Raw genomic sequence first — 15241 nt, 5'->3', positions numbered from 1 at the left:
TTTAGAAGTACAGCAGTATCATACCGTATCCACCAATAAAGTGCTAATATCCTTCTGCCTCAATCCACAGGATCTTTTCGTCTTTCATTTCTTTCTTCTTCTCACCACCACAGGCAGTCTCAGCCCTATAATTAATCTCAGGATTTGATGCCATTGGACATTGTCTTTTCTCTTGCTTTATTTCCTTTTATGCCTCATGAAAGAAATGGTCTGCATCTAGTTATTATAATTAGTCACACAGTTGTCTAAATTATTTATTTAATTAAAAATGAATATGTGATTTTGCTTAGAAATGACTATCTGCTGATATTTATTTTTACAACCTTCAGAAATTTGTTTTGATGTAATTGTTTGGAGAAAAAAATTAAAATTAACTACTTTATTTAAACACCATGGCTACAAACTCATGATTGAGTTTTAGTTATATGGTATATACCACCCACCAATATACATTTCCCTCCACTAATGTCTCAAGAATTTTTTTTCTCATCTGGTGATGCTCAGCACTTACTCCTTGCTCTGTACACTCAAGAATAACTCTTGACAGTGCTCAGGGTCCATATGGGGTATCAGAAATCAGATTGGTATCATATAAGTATAAGTCAAGTGCTTTAAACCCTTATACTAATTTTCCTGTTTCATGTTACTTCTTTTTATTAATTTTCATTTTCTTCACTTAAAAACATTAAGGTCAGATTTTAAAGCATTCCAAGCAACCTTTGATCACATATGGAAAATACAATGTGATGGATTATCCAAAGAACATTGGTGGATCTCATTCTTTACTCCTTCTGAAGGCTCATGGTAAGTTAGAGGTGTAGTTCTCATTCTTCTTTATAGAATAAATTTACTGATAACTGTGTACTCATTGGATTCTGAATTGTGTTGGAATAATCAAACAAATGATTTATGCTTAAATTTTCATGTTTTCACCTAGCATTATCTATCTTGGTGATTGTTAACTTTTATTAAAACATAGAGTGGGACAATTCATTGTTTTAATTTTAAAGGCACCTTAAAATTAACATTTTAAAAAAAGTACCCTACTTGCTTCTTTCTAAGTGCAGCCAGAAGTTGAGTTAATGGGTTAGTTAATTTAACTTTTGTGAGATCTTAATGATGCCATTATTACAGTGAACACTAATAAAAGAGGAGTTTATGATTTTGATTGTCTGATTATAATAGTAGTTTGTTTCAGAGATAAAATTTCATTATTTCATTATTTAAGAACAGGCCATTATATAAGGATTGAGTGTTGACAAAGTTCTTAGTTTTATTTATTTATTTATTTTTTTGGGCCACATCCGTTTGATGCTCAGGGGTTACTCCTGGCTAAGCGCTCAGAAATTGCCCCTGGCTTGGGGGGACCATATGGGACGCCAGGGGATCGAACCGCGGTCCTTCCTTGGCTAGCGCTCGCAAGGCGCTTAGCAAGACACCTTACCTCTAGCGCCACCTCCCTGACCCCTAGTTTTATTTTTAAGTATCACATACTTAAAATGGTGGCAGAACCAAGTTGGAAGAACAGTAATCTAAGAAAAGACTCTATGTGCTCTGGTTCTATAGAAAATGGAAATTGATTTCATTTGCAAACTGTTGAAAGTGGACTTAAAGTAGGGGGAATATTATATGGTAATATTGAAAGTAGGGGGAATATTATATAGTAGAATGTAAGTAATTTTGGTAAACTTTTCTTATACAGTATATATTTTGTATGCTCTCCAGAATTATTCACTCTAGTGGGGTTTAACAAATGTCATAGAAAGCCTAAAAATAACTTTATTTGTGTTAATTTGCTGCTTCTAGTAGCTCTAATTTGATATTCTTGGTTTCAGCACTAATCTGTGTATTTGAGCACAGTGTTCAAACTAGACTGGATTTGAATTCAAACTTTGTAACCATGGAGAGTTATTTAATTTCTCTATGTCTTAGTTTTCCTAATCAGCAAAATTGGAATAACAATTGTAAATACTTCATAAGATTTGTTGTAAAGATGAGTTAAATCATTGAATATAAGGTACTTCCAGTAATAGACCTACGGAAATACTAGCTTTTAGAAGTAGTGACAATGGAAGGTGCTTTGATATAGTTATTTTAGGTTATGCTGTGTCAGTTGAGTGCTTTTCTGCTGACTGTTTCTATGTATTGTGACTTTGACTTGGTCATTTTGAAAGCAGCTTAATTCGTTTGTGATGACAATCATTGTATTTTTTCTCTTGTAGGTGCCTTAATGTTTGTGGCATGGATGACGACTGTTAGCATAGGTGTACTTACTGCCCGGTTTTTCAAACCTGTTTGGTCAAATGTTATCTTTGGGCAAGCAGTTTGGTTTCAGGTATGTGGGAGTAAAAGTTTAATGCATTTCTAATACAGTTTAAATTTGAAATTATGCAATCATATAAAGTATGTGTGTGTAATTTGTTGGGTTCCTAATAATTTATATTTATTACGGTTAGTTTTTCAGCCAATTAAGAGCAGATATAAGATCAAAATAGGCAGCCTTATAAAGGGAATGGAACTGTATCAGGACCACGTATGTCTCTTTCAAAGATAAACTTTGAGAACCCAAATTATATTTGCATTACCTGTCTAATTTCAAGGAGGGATGGAAGAATATTTAGGCACTTTTAGTACAAATGGGTTAAAGAATGTAGAACCACAGATAGAATTAAAGGGAGTTTTCTGGATTCAATGCAAGATTTTGTCCTCTGGTTAATAAATCAGAAAACATTTGTTTTCCAATCAAGATCATCTGTCCTCTGTGTTGGTGGTAAGCACTTATTTTTGGACAATTTTCTTTTTTTTTTTTTTTTAATTTTTTTTTTATTTAAACACCTTGATTACATACATGATTGTGTTTGGGTTTCAGTCATAAAAGGAACACCACCCATCACCAGTGCAACATTCCCATCACCCAAGTCCCAAATCACCCTCCTCCCCACCCAACCCCCGCCTGTACCCTAAACAGGCTCTACATTTCCCTCATACATTCTCAATATTAGGACAGTTCAAAATGTAGTTATTTCTCTAACTAAACTCATCACGCTTTGTGGTGAGCTTCCTGAGGTGAGCTGGAACTTCCAGCTCTTTTCTCTTTTGTGTCTGAAAATTATTATTACAAGGGTGTCTTTCATTTTTCTTAAAACCCATAGATGAGTGAGACCATTCTGCGTTTTTCTCTCTCTCTCTGACTTATTTCACTCAGCATAATAGATTCCATGTACATCCATGTATAGGAAAATTTCATGACTTCATCTCTCCTGACAGCTGCATAATATTCCATTGTGTATATGTACCACAGTTTCTTTAGCCATTCATCTGTTGAAGGGCATCTTGGTTGTTTCCAGAGTCTTGCTATGGTAAATAGAGCTGCAATGAATATAGGTGTAAGGAAGGGGTTTTTGTATTGTATTTTTGTGTTCCTAGGGTATATTCCTAGGAGTGGTATAGCTGGATCGTATGGGAGCTCGATTTCCAGTTTTTGGAGGAATCTCGATATCGCTTTCCATAAAGGTTGAACTAGACAGCATTCCCACCAGCAGTGGATAAGAGTTCCTTTCTCTCCACATCCCCGCCAACACTGTTTATTCTCATTCTTTGTGATGTGTGCCATTCTCTGGGGTGTGAGGTGGTATCTCATCGTTGTTTTGATTTGCATCTCCCTGATGATTAGTGATGTGGAACATTTTTTCATGTGTCTTTTGGCCATGCGTATTTCTTCTTTGTCAAAGTGTCTGTTCATTTCTTCTCCCCATTTTTTGATGGGGTTAGATGTTTTTTTCTTGTAAAGTTCTGTCAGTGCCTTGTATATTTTGGAGATTAGCCCCTTATCTGATGGGTATTGGGTGAATAGTTTCTCCCACTCAGTGGGTGGCTCTTGTATCCTGGGCACTATTTCCTTTGAGGTGCAGAAGCTTCTCAGCTTAATATATTCCCATCTGTTAATCTCTGCTTTCACTTGCTTGGAGAGTGCAGTTTCCTCCTTGAAGATGCCTGTAATGTCCTGTAGTGTTTTGCCTATGTGCTGTTCTATATATCTTATGGTTTTGGGGCTGATATCGAGGTCTTTAATCCATTTGGATTTTACCTTTGTACATGATGTTAGCTGGGGGTCTAAGTTTAATTTTTTGCAAGTGGCTATCCAATTGTGCCAACACCACTTGTTGAAGAGGCTTTCCCTGCTCCATTTAGGATTTCCTGCTCCTTTATCAAAAATTAGATGGTTGTATCTCTGGGGAACATTTTCTGAGTATTCAAGCCTATTCCACTGATCTGAGGACCTATCCTTATTCCAATACCATGCTGTTTTGATAACTGTTGCTTTGTAGTACAGTTTAAAGTTGGGAAAAGTAATTCCTCCCATATTCTTTTTCCCAATGATTGCTTTAGCTATTCGAGGGTGTTTATTGTTCCAAATGAATTTCAAAAGTGTCTGATCCACTTCTTTGAAGAATGTCATGGGTATCTTTAGAGGGATGGCATTAAATCTGTATAATGCCTTGGGGAGTATTGACATTTTGATGATGTTAATCCTGCCAATCCATGAGCAGGGTATGTGTTTCCATTTCCGTGTGTCCTCTCTTATTTCTTGGAGCAGAGTTTTATAGTTTTCTTTGTATAGGTCCTTCACATATTTAGTCAAGTTGATTCCAAGATATTTGAGTTTGTGTGGTACTATTGTGAATGGGGTTGTTTTCTTAATGTCCATTTCTTCTTTATTACTGTTGGTGTATAGAAAGGCCATTGATTTTTGTGTGTTAATTTTGTAGCCTGCCACCTTGCTATATGAGTCTATTGTTTCTAGAAGCTTTTTGATAGAGTCTTTAGGGTTTTCTAAGTAGAGTATCATGTCATCTGCAAACAGTGAGAGCTTGACTTCTTCCTTTCCTATCTGGATTCCCTTGATATCCTTTTCTTGCCTAATCGCTATAGCAAGTACTTCCAGTGCTATGTTGAATAGGAGTGGTGAGAGAGGACAGCCTTGTCTTGTGCCAGAATTTAGAGGGAAGGCTTTCAGTTTTTCTCCATTGAGGATAATATTTGCCACTGGCTTGTGGTAGATGGCCTTCACTATATTGAGAAAGGTTCCCTCCATTCCCATCTTGCTGAGAGTTTTGATCAAGAATGGGTGTTGGACCTTATCAAATGCTTTCTCTGCATCTATTGATATGATCATGTGGTTTTTATTTTTCTTGTTATTGATGTTGTGTATTATGTTGATAGATTTACGGATGTTAAACCAGCCTTGCATTCCTGGGATGAAACCTACTTGATCGTAGTGGATGATCTTCTTAATGAGGCATTGAATCCTATTTGCCAGGATTTTGTTGAGGATCTTTGCATCTGCATTCATCAGTGATATTGGTCTGTAATTTTCTTTTTTGGTAGCGTCTCTGTCTGGTTTAGGTATCAAGGTGATGTTGGCTTCATAAAAGCTATTTGGGAGTGTTTCTGTTTGTTCAATTTCATGAAAGAGTCTTGCCAAGATTGGCAGTAGTTCCTCTTGGAAAGTTTGATAGAATTCATTAGTGAATCCATCTGGACCTGGGCTTTTGTTTTTCGGCAGACATTTGATTACTGTTTTAATTTCATCAATGGTGATGGGGGTGTTTAGATATGCTACATCCTCTTCCTTCAACCGTGGAAGATTATAAGAGTCCAAGAATTTATCCATTTCTTCCAGGTTCTCATTTTTAGTGGCGTAGAGTTTTTCAAAGTAGTTTCTGATTACCCTTTGAATCTCTGTCATATCAGTAGTGATCTCTCCTTTTTCATTCCTGATACGAGTTATCAAGTTTCTCTCTCTCTCTTTCTTTGTTAGGTTTGCCAGTGGTCTATCAATCTTGTTTATTTTTTCAAAGAACCAACTTCTGCTTTCGTTGATCTTTCGGATTGTTTTTTGAGTTTCCACTTCGTTGATTTCTGCTCTCAGCTTTGTTATTTCCTTCTGTCTTCCTGTTCTTGGGTCCTTTTGTTGAGCATTTTCTAGTTCTATTAGCTGTGTCATTAAGCTACTCAGGTAAGCTCCTTCTTCCTTCCTGATGTGTGCTTGCAAAGCTATAAATTTTCCTCTCAGTACTGCTTTTGCTGTGTCCCATAAGTTCTGAGAGTTTGTGTCTTTATTGTCATTTGTTTCCAGGAACCTTTTGATTTCCTCCTTGATTTCATCTCGGACCCACTGGTTATTGAGCATGAGGCTGTTTAACTTCCAGGTGTTAAAGTGTTTCTTCTGAGTCCCTTTGGAGTTCACAAATAATTTCAGAGCCTTGTGGTCAGCGAAGGTAGTCTGCAAAATTTCTATCCTCTTGATCTTATGGAGGTATGTTTTATGTGCCAGCATGTAGTCTATCCTGGAGAATGTCCCATGTACATTGGAGAAGAATGTGTATCCAGGTTTCTGGGGATGGAGTGTCCTATATATATCCACTAGGCCTCTTTCTTCCATTTCTCTCCTCAGGTCTAGTATATTCTTGTTGGGTTTCAGTCTGGTTGACCTGTCCAGTGTTGACAAAGCCATGTTAAGGTCCCCCACAATTATTGTGTTGTTGTTGATATTATTTTTCAGATTTGTCAACAGTTGTATTAAATATTTTGCTGGCCCCTCATTCGGTGCATATATGTTTAGGAGAGTGAATTCTTCCTGCTCTACGTACCCCTTGATTAATATAAAATGTCCGTCTTTGTCCCTTACAACCTTCCTGAGTATAAAGTTTGCATTATCTGATATTAGTATGGCCACTCCAGCTTTTTTATGGGTGTTGTTTGCTTGGATAACTTTTCTCCAGCCTTTTATTTTGAGTCTATGTTTGTTCTGACTATTCAGGTGCGTTTCTTGTAGGCAGCAGAAGGTTGGATTGAGTTTTTTGATCCATTTAGCCACTCTGTGTCTCTTAACTGGTGCATTTAGTCCATTGACGTTGAGAGAAAGAATTGTCCTGGGATTTAACGCCATCTTTATTTCAAAATTTGGTGTGTCTTTTGGGTAGTCTTGTCTTAGATTAGGTCTTTCAGTTTTTCTCTTAAGACTGGTTTTGTGTCTATGAAGTTTCTGAGCTGTTTTTTGTCTGTGAAACCATGTATTCTTCCATCAAACCGGAAAGTGAGTTTTGCTGGGTATAGTATTCTGGGTGAAGCATTCATTTCATTCAGTCTTGTCACAATATCCCACCACTGCTTTCTGGCATTGAGCGTTTCTGGTGACAGGTCTGCTGTAAATCTCAGGGAAGCTTGCTTGAACATGATTTCCCCTTTTGATCTTGCTGTTTTCAGAATTCTGTCTCTATCTGTGGGATTTGTCATTGTGACTAGGATGTGTCTTGGGGTGGTTTTTCTGGGGTCTCTTTTGGTTGGTACTCTTCGGGCATGCAGGATTTGATCACATATATTCTTTAGCTCTGGAAGTTTCTCTTTAATGATGTTCTTGACCATTGATTCTTCCTGGAAATTTTCTTCCTGGGTCTCTGGGACTCCAATGATTCTTAAGTTGTTTCTGTTGATCTTATCATAAACTTCTATTTTCGTCTGTTCCCATTCTTTGACTAATTTTTCCATTGTCTGCTCATTTGCTTTAAGTTTTTTGTCCAATCTCTCCTGCTGTATGGAATTGTTATGTATCTCATCTTCCACAGCACCAAGTCTATTCTCAGCTTCTGATACCCTGTCCCAGAGCTTATCCATTTTGTCATTCACTTCGTTTACTGAGTTTTTCAGGCCTGTTAGTTGACATGTTATTTCAGTTTGGAGTTTTGTCATTTCTGCCTTCATATTTTCTTGGTTCTTATTAGTGTTCTGTTCAACTCGATCCATGGTTTCTTGGAGTCTGTTGAGCACCTTCCATATTGCTAGTCTAAAGTCCTTATCTGAGAGGTTGATTAGTTGTTCAGTCATTATCTGGTCCTCAGAATTGTCATCTTCATTCTCTATGTCTGATGCTGGCCTGCGCTGTTTCCCCATTGTCACATTTGTATTGTGGGTTTTTCTACGTGTTGTAGTGGTATTCATTGTCTATATGATGTAGGCAGCACACTCCTCTGGCTCCTCCCTTTCTGGATGGGCTGACTTGCCTCTAAGGGAGGGGATTCCTCCGTGGATGAAGCCTCACACTGGGTCAAATCTTAGGCCCGAGCATGCAACAGAGAAGACAGTCCAGAGAGAAATGTTTGCTTCTGTGATATAGCGCCGTTCTTAGTGTGATTTTTCCTTCTTGTTGCAATGGAGTTCTTTCCTTAGAAAGAGTGCACGGCCGCGTAGCGAAGCGGAGCGGCCGTGCTCCTCTGAGCCTCTTTTTGCCCCACTCGCAAGAGTTTCACGCAAGAGGACAGTAGACAGACATAGACAGGTCACACTCACAGTCTTTCACAGCTGAGCCCCACTGGGCCGGTGTCGGACAATTTTCAAGAGATTCAGAAACTTTCTATTATTTAAAATGCTAGCAAAAGAAAATAAGTTCTTCTCATGCCAAAACAAAGCTTGTGTCATATCTGGAAGATCAGTGAGCTTGTGTTGAGATAAAAGTACGCTTATATGCAGGAAAAAAATTCTGCTTACTTGATTGGTTTTGGCATGATATTCATGAAATTCATATTTGTATGATTATAGGTTTTATTTTGGTGAGTTGCACTTGGGGCAACTCCTTTGTCACTGTTGGTTCTTGCTCAGGTGATGGTGCTCAGGGACCAAGGTGTCAACCCAAAGCTTCTATGTGCAAAACAGCCCCATGAGTTATCATCTCCATCTTAGATTTGTATCTTGTGAAGTTTAGCTTCACACTGTTGGCTGACAGGTCAGTCTGTTTAACAAGTCTCATCACAGCTACCACATGCATTCTTCTGATTGTCTCTGTCTTTGATTTTTCTCTCTCTTATCTCCTAGTGGGAATATTCACAATTGGAGACACTTGGTTTTTTCTTCACTTTTTACTCAAATTCTCCAGTACACTTAAAACTGTGTTGCATGGGACCAGAGAGATTGCATGGAGGTAGGGCATTTGCCTTACATGCAGAAGGACAGTAGTTTGAATTCTGGCATCCCATATTGTCACCCGAACCTACCAGGAGCTATTTTTGAGCATAGAGCCAGGAGTAATCCATTAGCGTTGCTGGCGTGACCCAAAAACCAACCAACCAACTGACCAATCAACCAACCAACCAACCAAAAAACAAAAAAACCCAAGCTGTGTTGCATATTACATAAACATATGTATGCACAATATAGGCAGATAGTTACTATTGTTTCTACTTTTCCAGAGATCATTTCTGTTTGCACCAGTTACTCCATCAAAACTAATTAGCCGTGTCCATTTTTCACTCTCTGTATTCTCCTGATTGGGAAATACATTTTGTGTTTGTTTTTCTTAGATACTGAATTATAAACCAAGTTCTTTAGGAGGCAATACTTTCTCTTTTCTCCATGTCTTATTTGATTATTCTTAATACTATTTGATGGTGGAATTTAAGTATTGGAAGGAAATGAAGTATTTGGCAAATCTTTGAGTTCTGGTTATGCATATTAGTGTCTATTTCTGTATTTCTTGTGGCATAACTCTTGGCAAATGCTTGTGAAAAAAAGGATGGAAGTTTAATATTTTATTAAAGATTGATGGCAAATAGGATTTTCTTTTTAACACTCCAAAAACAATGATTAGATGTCAGTTGTATGCCTGTCTTCTGTGAATCTTCTCCTCATTGTAACACCAGCTTCCTTCTCTTACATAATTATCAATTTTTTTACTTTGGCATTTTCCCCTTGCAGGTACATCGACTGCTGATGCTCACCACATCTGTACTCACCTGCATTGCCTTCATTCTGCCTTTTATTTACAGGGGAGGATGGAGTTGGGTAAGTAGATCTCAAACAAGATATCATTAGAAATTCATTTGGATGCAGAGGACACTGCTGTTATGTTCTCAGATGACACAAATGTATTTCTTCATGGAACTCTTTTTCTTTTTCACATTTTTATGTGGTTTCTTTCATGTTGCTGGGCTCAGGAATGGAATGAGGATACTAGATGACTTGGAAGTGACTGGATTTTTAGGATGCGTTATGTGCTATATTATCAGTGGATAGCTTTAGTGTTTTTTTCTTTCATTATTATTAGTATTATTTTGATTTTGGACCACATTTCCTGTCTCCAAAACATACTCTTGACTCTGTGTTCAGGGATTATGCCTGATGGGGCTCAGGGACCATATGGGATATTAGGGATTGAACCTGTGTCAGACAAGTGGAAGGCACGTGCTCTATACCTTGTACTCTCTTCCACTCCTAGTTTTTGTTTTTAATTATAGTGGTAAAAATTCAAAATGGGCTCTTTTTTGTATTTATTTATTTTTTAAAACAATATCTTTATTTAAGCACCATGATTACAAACATGTTTGTAGTTGAGTTTCACTCATAAAAATGTACACTTCCACTTCACCAGTGCAGCATTCTCACCACCAATGCCCCATATCTCCCTCCTCCCCCACTCCCTGCCTGTATTTGAGGCAGACAATTACTTCTCTCACTCATTAACATTGTCATGATAGTTGTTAAAAGTGTGCTTTGTAAGGAGCATGAGCACCATGTTTTTCTCTGGTCCTCGGGTAACTATTACCCTACTAACTGCAGCTTTGCTGTCAGAACAACTCTGACTTTTGTATCATTACATTTAAACCTCAAATTGAGTAGTTCTTGGTCATAATCCTGGTCACAAATAAAGAAATTAAGGCGTTATTCTTTCATCTTTATCTCCAGCCTGGATTTTTCCTCTGGCTTGAGGCTCTCACAGCTAGATAGCCTAGTAACTCAGCTTGTATGTCCAAAACATCTCAAACCAGTGTGTCCAGAATAGAATTCATAATCCTTCCTTTCAGTCTTACCTCACCTGCTACCATCCCAATTTTCACCTTTGGCTATCATTTTAGGATGTTTTTTAACCTTCTTTTATAAAAAAATTCAGCAGGAAGTTCCATTGTTAAAATACAAAATTTTCACTATCACTGGTTACAATTGTATTTGAACCATATGTATCTTTTTTATTTGTTAAATTTGGGTGCTGTAGATGGGTTAGTGTTGCTAAACAGAACCTTCGTGGGGTCGGGGAACCTTTCACAGGGGAGAGAAGCGAGAGCGCAAGTGGACGAATATGAAATATGAAATAAATGAGACCACACAGAATGCTTTGTATGGGGACCCTCGCCCAAGGGAGAAGAGACAAATTTATTTTTCAGCCGATGACATTTTAAGCACAGGTTCTGGAATGCAGGGTGTTATCAGGGAGAACAAAAGAGTGGGAGATGTTCTGGAGAAAATACAATGAGGAACCAAGCCTTAAATTTGCATGTTAGAAGACTGTTCTTCCAGTGAGAAAGAACTCTGCTGGAGGGCAGTGAAACCCAGAACTAGAGATGTTTATGGTTTAGCAAAAAGCAGCTTTTCAAGATACCAGGAGGAGAGAGACAGAGATATTTTTGATGTCTATGTAGTAGCTGCAAAATAGATTTTAGGGGGGATGGAAATAATTGTTTACCATCATAGAGCTAGACTCAGAAAAACAAGCTGTTGGCGCCAGGTTATACGAACTAGCCAGCAGGGAGCTTTTGGCTGGCTTTTGGTACTGACATTTCTTTGTCTGTAGGAGAGCTGAGGCTGAATTTCTATAGTGGCCAAATAGAGAGAAAAATGTAATGTTACAGCCATGTTGGAATTATCGCCAATGATCTACGCAAAGGGTCAAATGATTGACTTCACTAAGCGGGCCTTTTGGCAAATAATTCTTTTGGAGAAAGGCACTGCACCAGGGAAGGAAAAAACCACATCTGGTGCGTGCTTTTTTTTTTTTTTTTTTTTAATGGGAGGTAATATTTGGGGCCATATTTTATGGTACTCAGGGCTTATACCTGGCTCTGTGGTCAGTTCTGGTGGTGCTCAGGAGCTTTTTATATGGTGCTAGATATTGAACTGAGCTCAGCTACATAGAAGGCAAGTGCCATACTGTACTATTTCTAAGGCCCAGTCATCCTTATCTTTTACTTGGGTTATCCACTTCAACTGTTGTCCATGGACAATCTGTTTTCCACTTAAGGAAGTGGGATTAAAAAAAATTAAATCAGATCATGTCATTCTTGCCTCCCAAAATAGTTCCTCTAATGTTTTTCAATTAGACACAAAGCAAGTATTGAATTTTTTTTCAGCAAGTGCTTTGTTTTTTTTTTTTTTTTTTGCTTCTGGTTGTTCTCTGAATTGTTCACCTCTGCCTGCCATCTCTTAGCTGTTTTCATCTCATAGCTAGCTGCTAACTGAAATACTTGTATAATGTGGTCCAGTATCACTATGTCATGTTTTTTTTTTTTTTTTTTTTTTTAAATTTGGATTTTGGGCCACATTCAGGAATGTTCAGGAATTATTTCTTACTCTGTACTCAGGACTTACTCCTGGTGGGCTCATGTGACCATATGGAATACTGGAGATAAAATTTGGTTGGTTGCATGCAAGTCCTTTCCAATGTACTTTTGCTATAGCCCTCAGTATTTGCTATTTTGAGTGCCCCTAAAAGATGAATGTAGCCAAAGTTGTTGCAATACTGTCTTTTTAAATTTTTTATCAAATAAAAGACATTTTTGCAATAATTCTCAGAGACAAAAGAGAGGAGGGCTGGAAGGTCCAGCTCACCACAAAGAGTGATGAGTGCAGTTAGAGAAATAACTACATTGAGAACTATCCTAACAATGTGAATGAATGAGGGAAGTAGAAAGCCTGTCTAGAGTATAGACGAGGGTGAGGTGGGAAGGAGGGAAATTTGGGACATTGGAGATGGGAATGTTACACTGGTGAAAAGGGGTATTCTTTACATGACTGAAACCCAACCACAATCATGTTTGTAATCAAGGTGTTTAAATAAAATATTAATAAATTTTGGGCCTGGAGAGATAGCACAGTGGTGTTTGCCTTGCAAGCAGCTGATCCAGGACCAAAGGTGGTTGGTTCGAATCCCAGTGTCCCATTATTGTCCCCCGTGCCTGCCAGGAGCTATTTCTGAGCAGACAGCCAGGAGTAACCCCTGAGCAACGCCGGGTGTGGCCCAAAAACCAAAAAAAAATATATATATATATATATTAATAAATTTTTTAACAGACCTTTGTACTGAACAGAGGAAGTAAGATTTGAATACCTTTTCTGTGCAGGTCATTCACTAAATCAACAAACATTATGTCATAAAGGCTTTGCTAAGCATCAGAGTTATAAATAATTGTATCAATCCCATAGCTCAGGGTGACACAGTGGTCTAAATATATAATTATAGCCAATTGGGATAACCACTCTAGCCATGGAGTTCGAGGAGGCTGCCAGTGTCTGCCAGTGTCTGGTATTGCTAGTCATATCACATGATCTCATATTGAAGAGGCAGCTTTCACATATGGATTCTACCACCACCATTTGCACACTGTGATCCCTGTACATCATATGATATTTGAGTCTCAGTTTTCCCATTCATAAAGGTGGGATATTGATAACCAACAATTAGCATTACTTATTACATGGAGAAAGCAAAGACTTAGTGAACATTGCCTGTCACCACCGTCACAAGATAATGCTACCTAGAAACATTAAGACATTTATCTGTGCATATTATTTTTAACACATGGAATTAATATTAGACAAGGACATTAGAATTATGTGCCTTTTTTTTTTTTTTTTTTTAGCATGCAGGCTATCACCCATATCTTGGCTGCGTAGTGATGATTTTAGCAGTTCTTCAGCCTCTCCTGGCAGCCTTCAGACCAACTTTGCATCACCCAAGGTACTTATAAATTTTATATAAAAATACTCTCAATGTGAGATCCTTAGTTCAAGTAGAAAAATTTTGCAATTTATAAAACTGGCTGCTAAGTTGTTTAATTTGAAATAAATTTCAGATACCTACTTCTTAGGCAATAATAGAAACTGCATGCTTTTTTTTTCCCTCCTGGGAACTAATTTTATTTCCATAGTTTAAAAAACTACTGACTGGTTCTTTGTTTTGGTAGAAGGCAAGTGTTTAACTGGACTCATTGGAGTATTGGAACAGCTGCTCGAATAATAGCAGGTAAGTAATTGTGATACCACTTATTCATATATAATTGCCGGTTGCTTAAATGGCAAGTTGTAATTTGGCTTAAATGATTTTTAGATGCATTAGTAATTGGAGTAATTGGTTGTTGAGGAGAAATCAGCCTTAAACATTGAAATCCAGAAAGTAATTTCTAGAGGTAACTATTTAAGTTATTATTTCAGTTTTTAAGTTTAAGTTTATTTGAATGGCTTTAAAATGCTTTTCTTAAGTTGTTTTCTTTTCCTGATTTGACTTTGTCAGCAGAGTAAGTAGGACTGACAGCCAAACCTTCAATGGGCAATTTGAGGGCCATTTATAATTGGTAGATAATAATGACAATTTCCTGTCTTAACTTCATCTTTATTTTTTTAATATTTTTTATTTAAACACCTTGGTTACAAACTACTTCCTTAGTCTTACACTAAAAGAAAATAATGGTAATGTGGTCTTAAATAATAATCATTTTGATAACCATCTCATATTAGGCTTTACTAGATATAATAAATATATGTACACAATGCATTGATCTGTGTTGGTGACTATATTTAAATATACATACATTCATATGTATATTATATTCTCTCCTAAACTCAGTGACAGCAATATTCCTGGGAATGGATTTACCAGGATTGCATCTCCCTGACCCTCAGAAGATCTATGCAATGATTGGATTTGTAGCCTGGCATGTTGTGATTGAGATTATTTTAGAGATACATGGTTACCGACACTCTCAAAAAGGTAACACATTGAAAAGTGATGTTTGTAGAAACACCTTTAAACAACTTTTCCCTCCCGCCCTCCTCTCCCTCCATCCTTCTCTCCCTCCATCCTTCTCTCCCTCCCTCCCTCCCTCCCTCCCTCCCTCCCTCCCTCCCTCCCTTCCTTCCTTCCTTCCTTCCTTCCTTCCTTCCTTCCTTCCTTCCTTCCTTCCTTCCTTCCTTCCTTCCTTCCTTCCTTCCTTCCTTCCTTCTTTCCTCCCCTCCCCACCTCTCCCCTCCCCTCCCTCCCTCCCTCCCTCCCTCCCTCCCTCCCTCCCTCCCTCCCTCCCTCCCTCCCTCCCAACTATACTCAGGTCTTACTCCTGGCTCTGCACAGGGATCTCCAACAGGTATGTGTGACCATATTGCGTGCTAGGGATTGAACTCAGATGAATAAAATTTCACCGGT

The 15241-nt window shown here is 37.9% G+C and overlaps 1 protein-coding gene across 1 annotated transcript in view; it reads left to right on the top strand.

The window, feature by feature from the left end:
• FRRS1 (ferric chelate reductase 1) overlaps positions 1-15241 on the top strand; it is a 57829-nt gene that overhangs the window by 40369 nt on the left and 2219 nt on the right. Inside the window, exons 9-14 of the mRNA XM_049765844.1 lie at positions 691-804; positions 2223-2335; positions 9751-9837; positions 13686-13783; positions 14010-14068; positions 14669-14812. Of these exons, the coding sequence (XP_049621801.1) occupies positions 691-804; positions 2223-2335; positions 9751-9837; positions 13686-13783; positions 14010-14068; positions 14669-14812 (615 nt within the window). The remainder of the gene's footprint in view (positions 1-690; positions 805-2222; positions 2336-9750; positions 9838-13685; positions 13784-14009; positions 14069-14668; positions 14813-15241) is intronic.

Source organism: Suncus etruscus, chromosome 19, assembly GCF_024139225.1.
Source record: "Suncus etruscus isolate mSunEtr1 chromosome 19, mSunEtr1.pri.cur, whole genome shotgun sequence".
NCBI classification, from domain to species: Eukaryota; Metazoa; Chordata; class Mammalia; order Eulipotyphla; family Soricidae; genus Suncus; species Suncus etruscus.
This window is presented reverse-complemented; position numbering and strand designations above follow the sequence as displayed.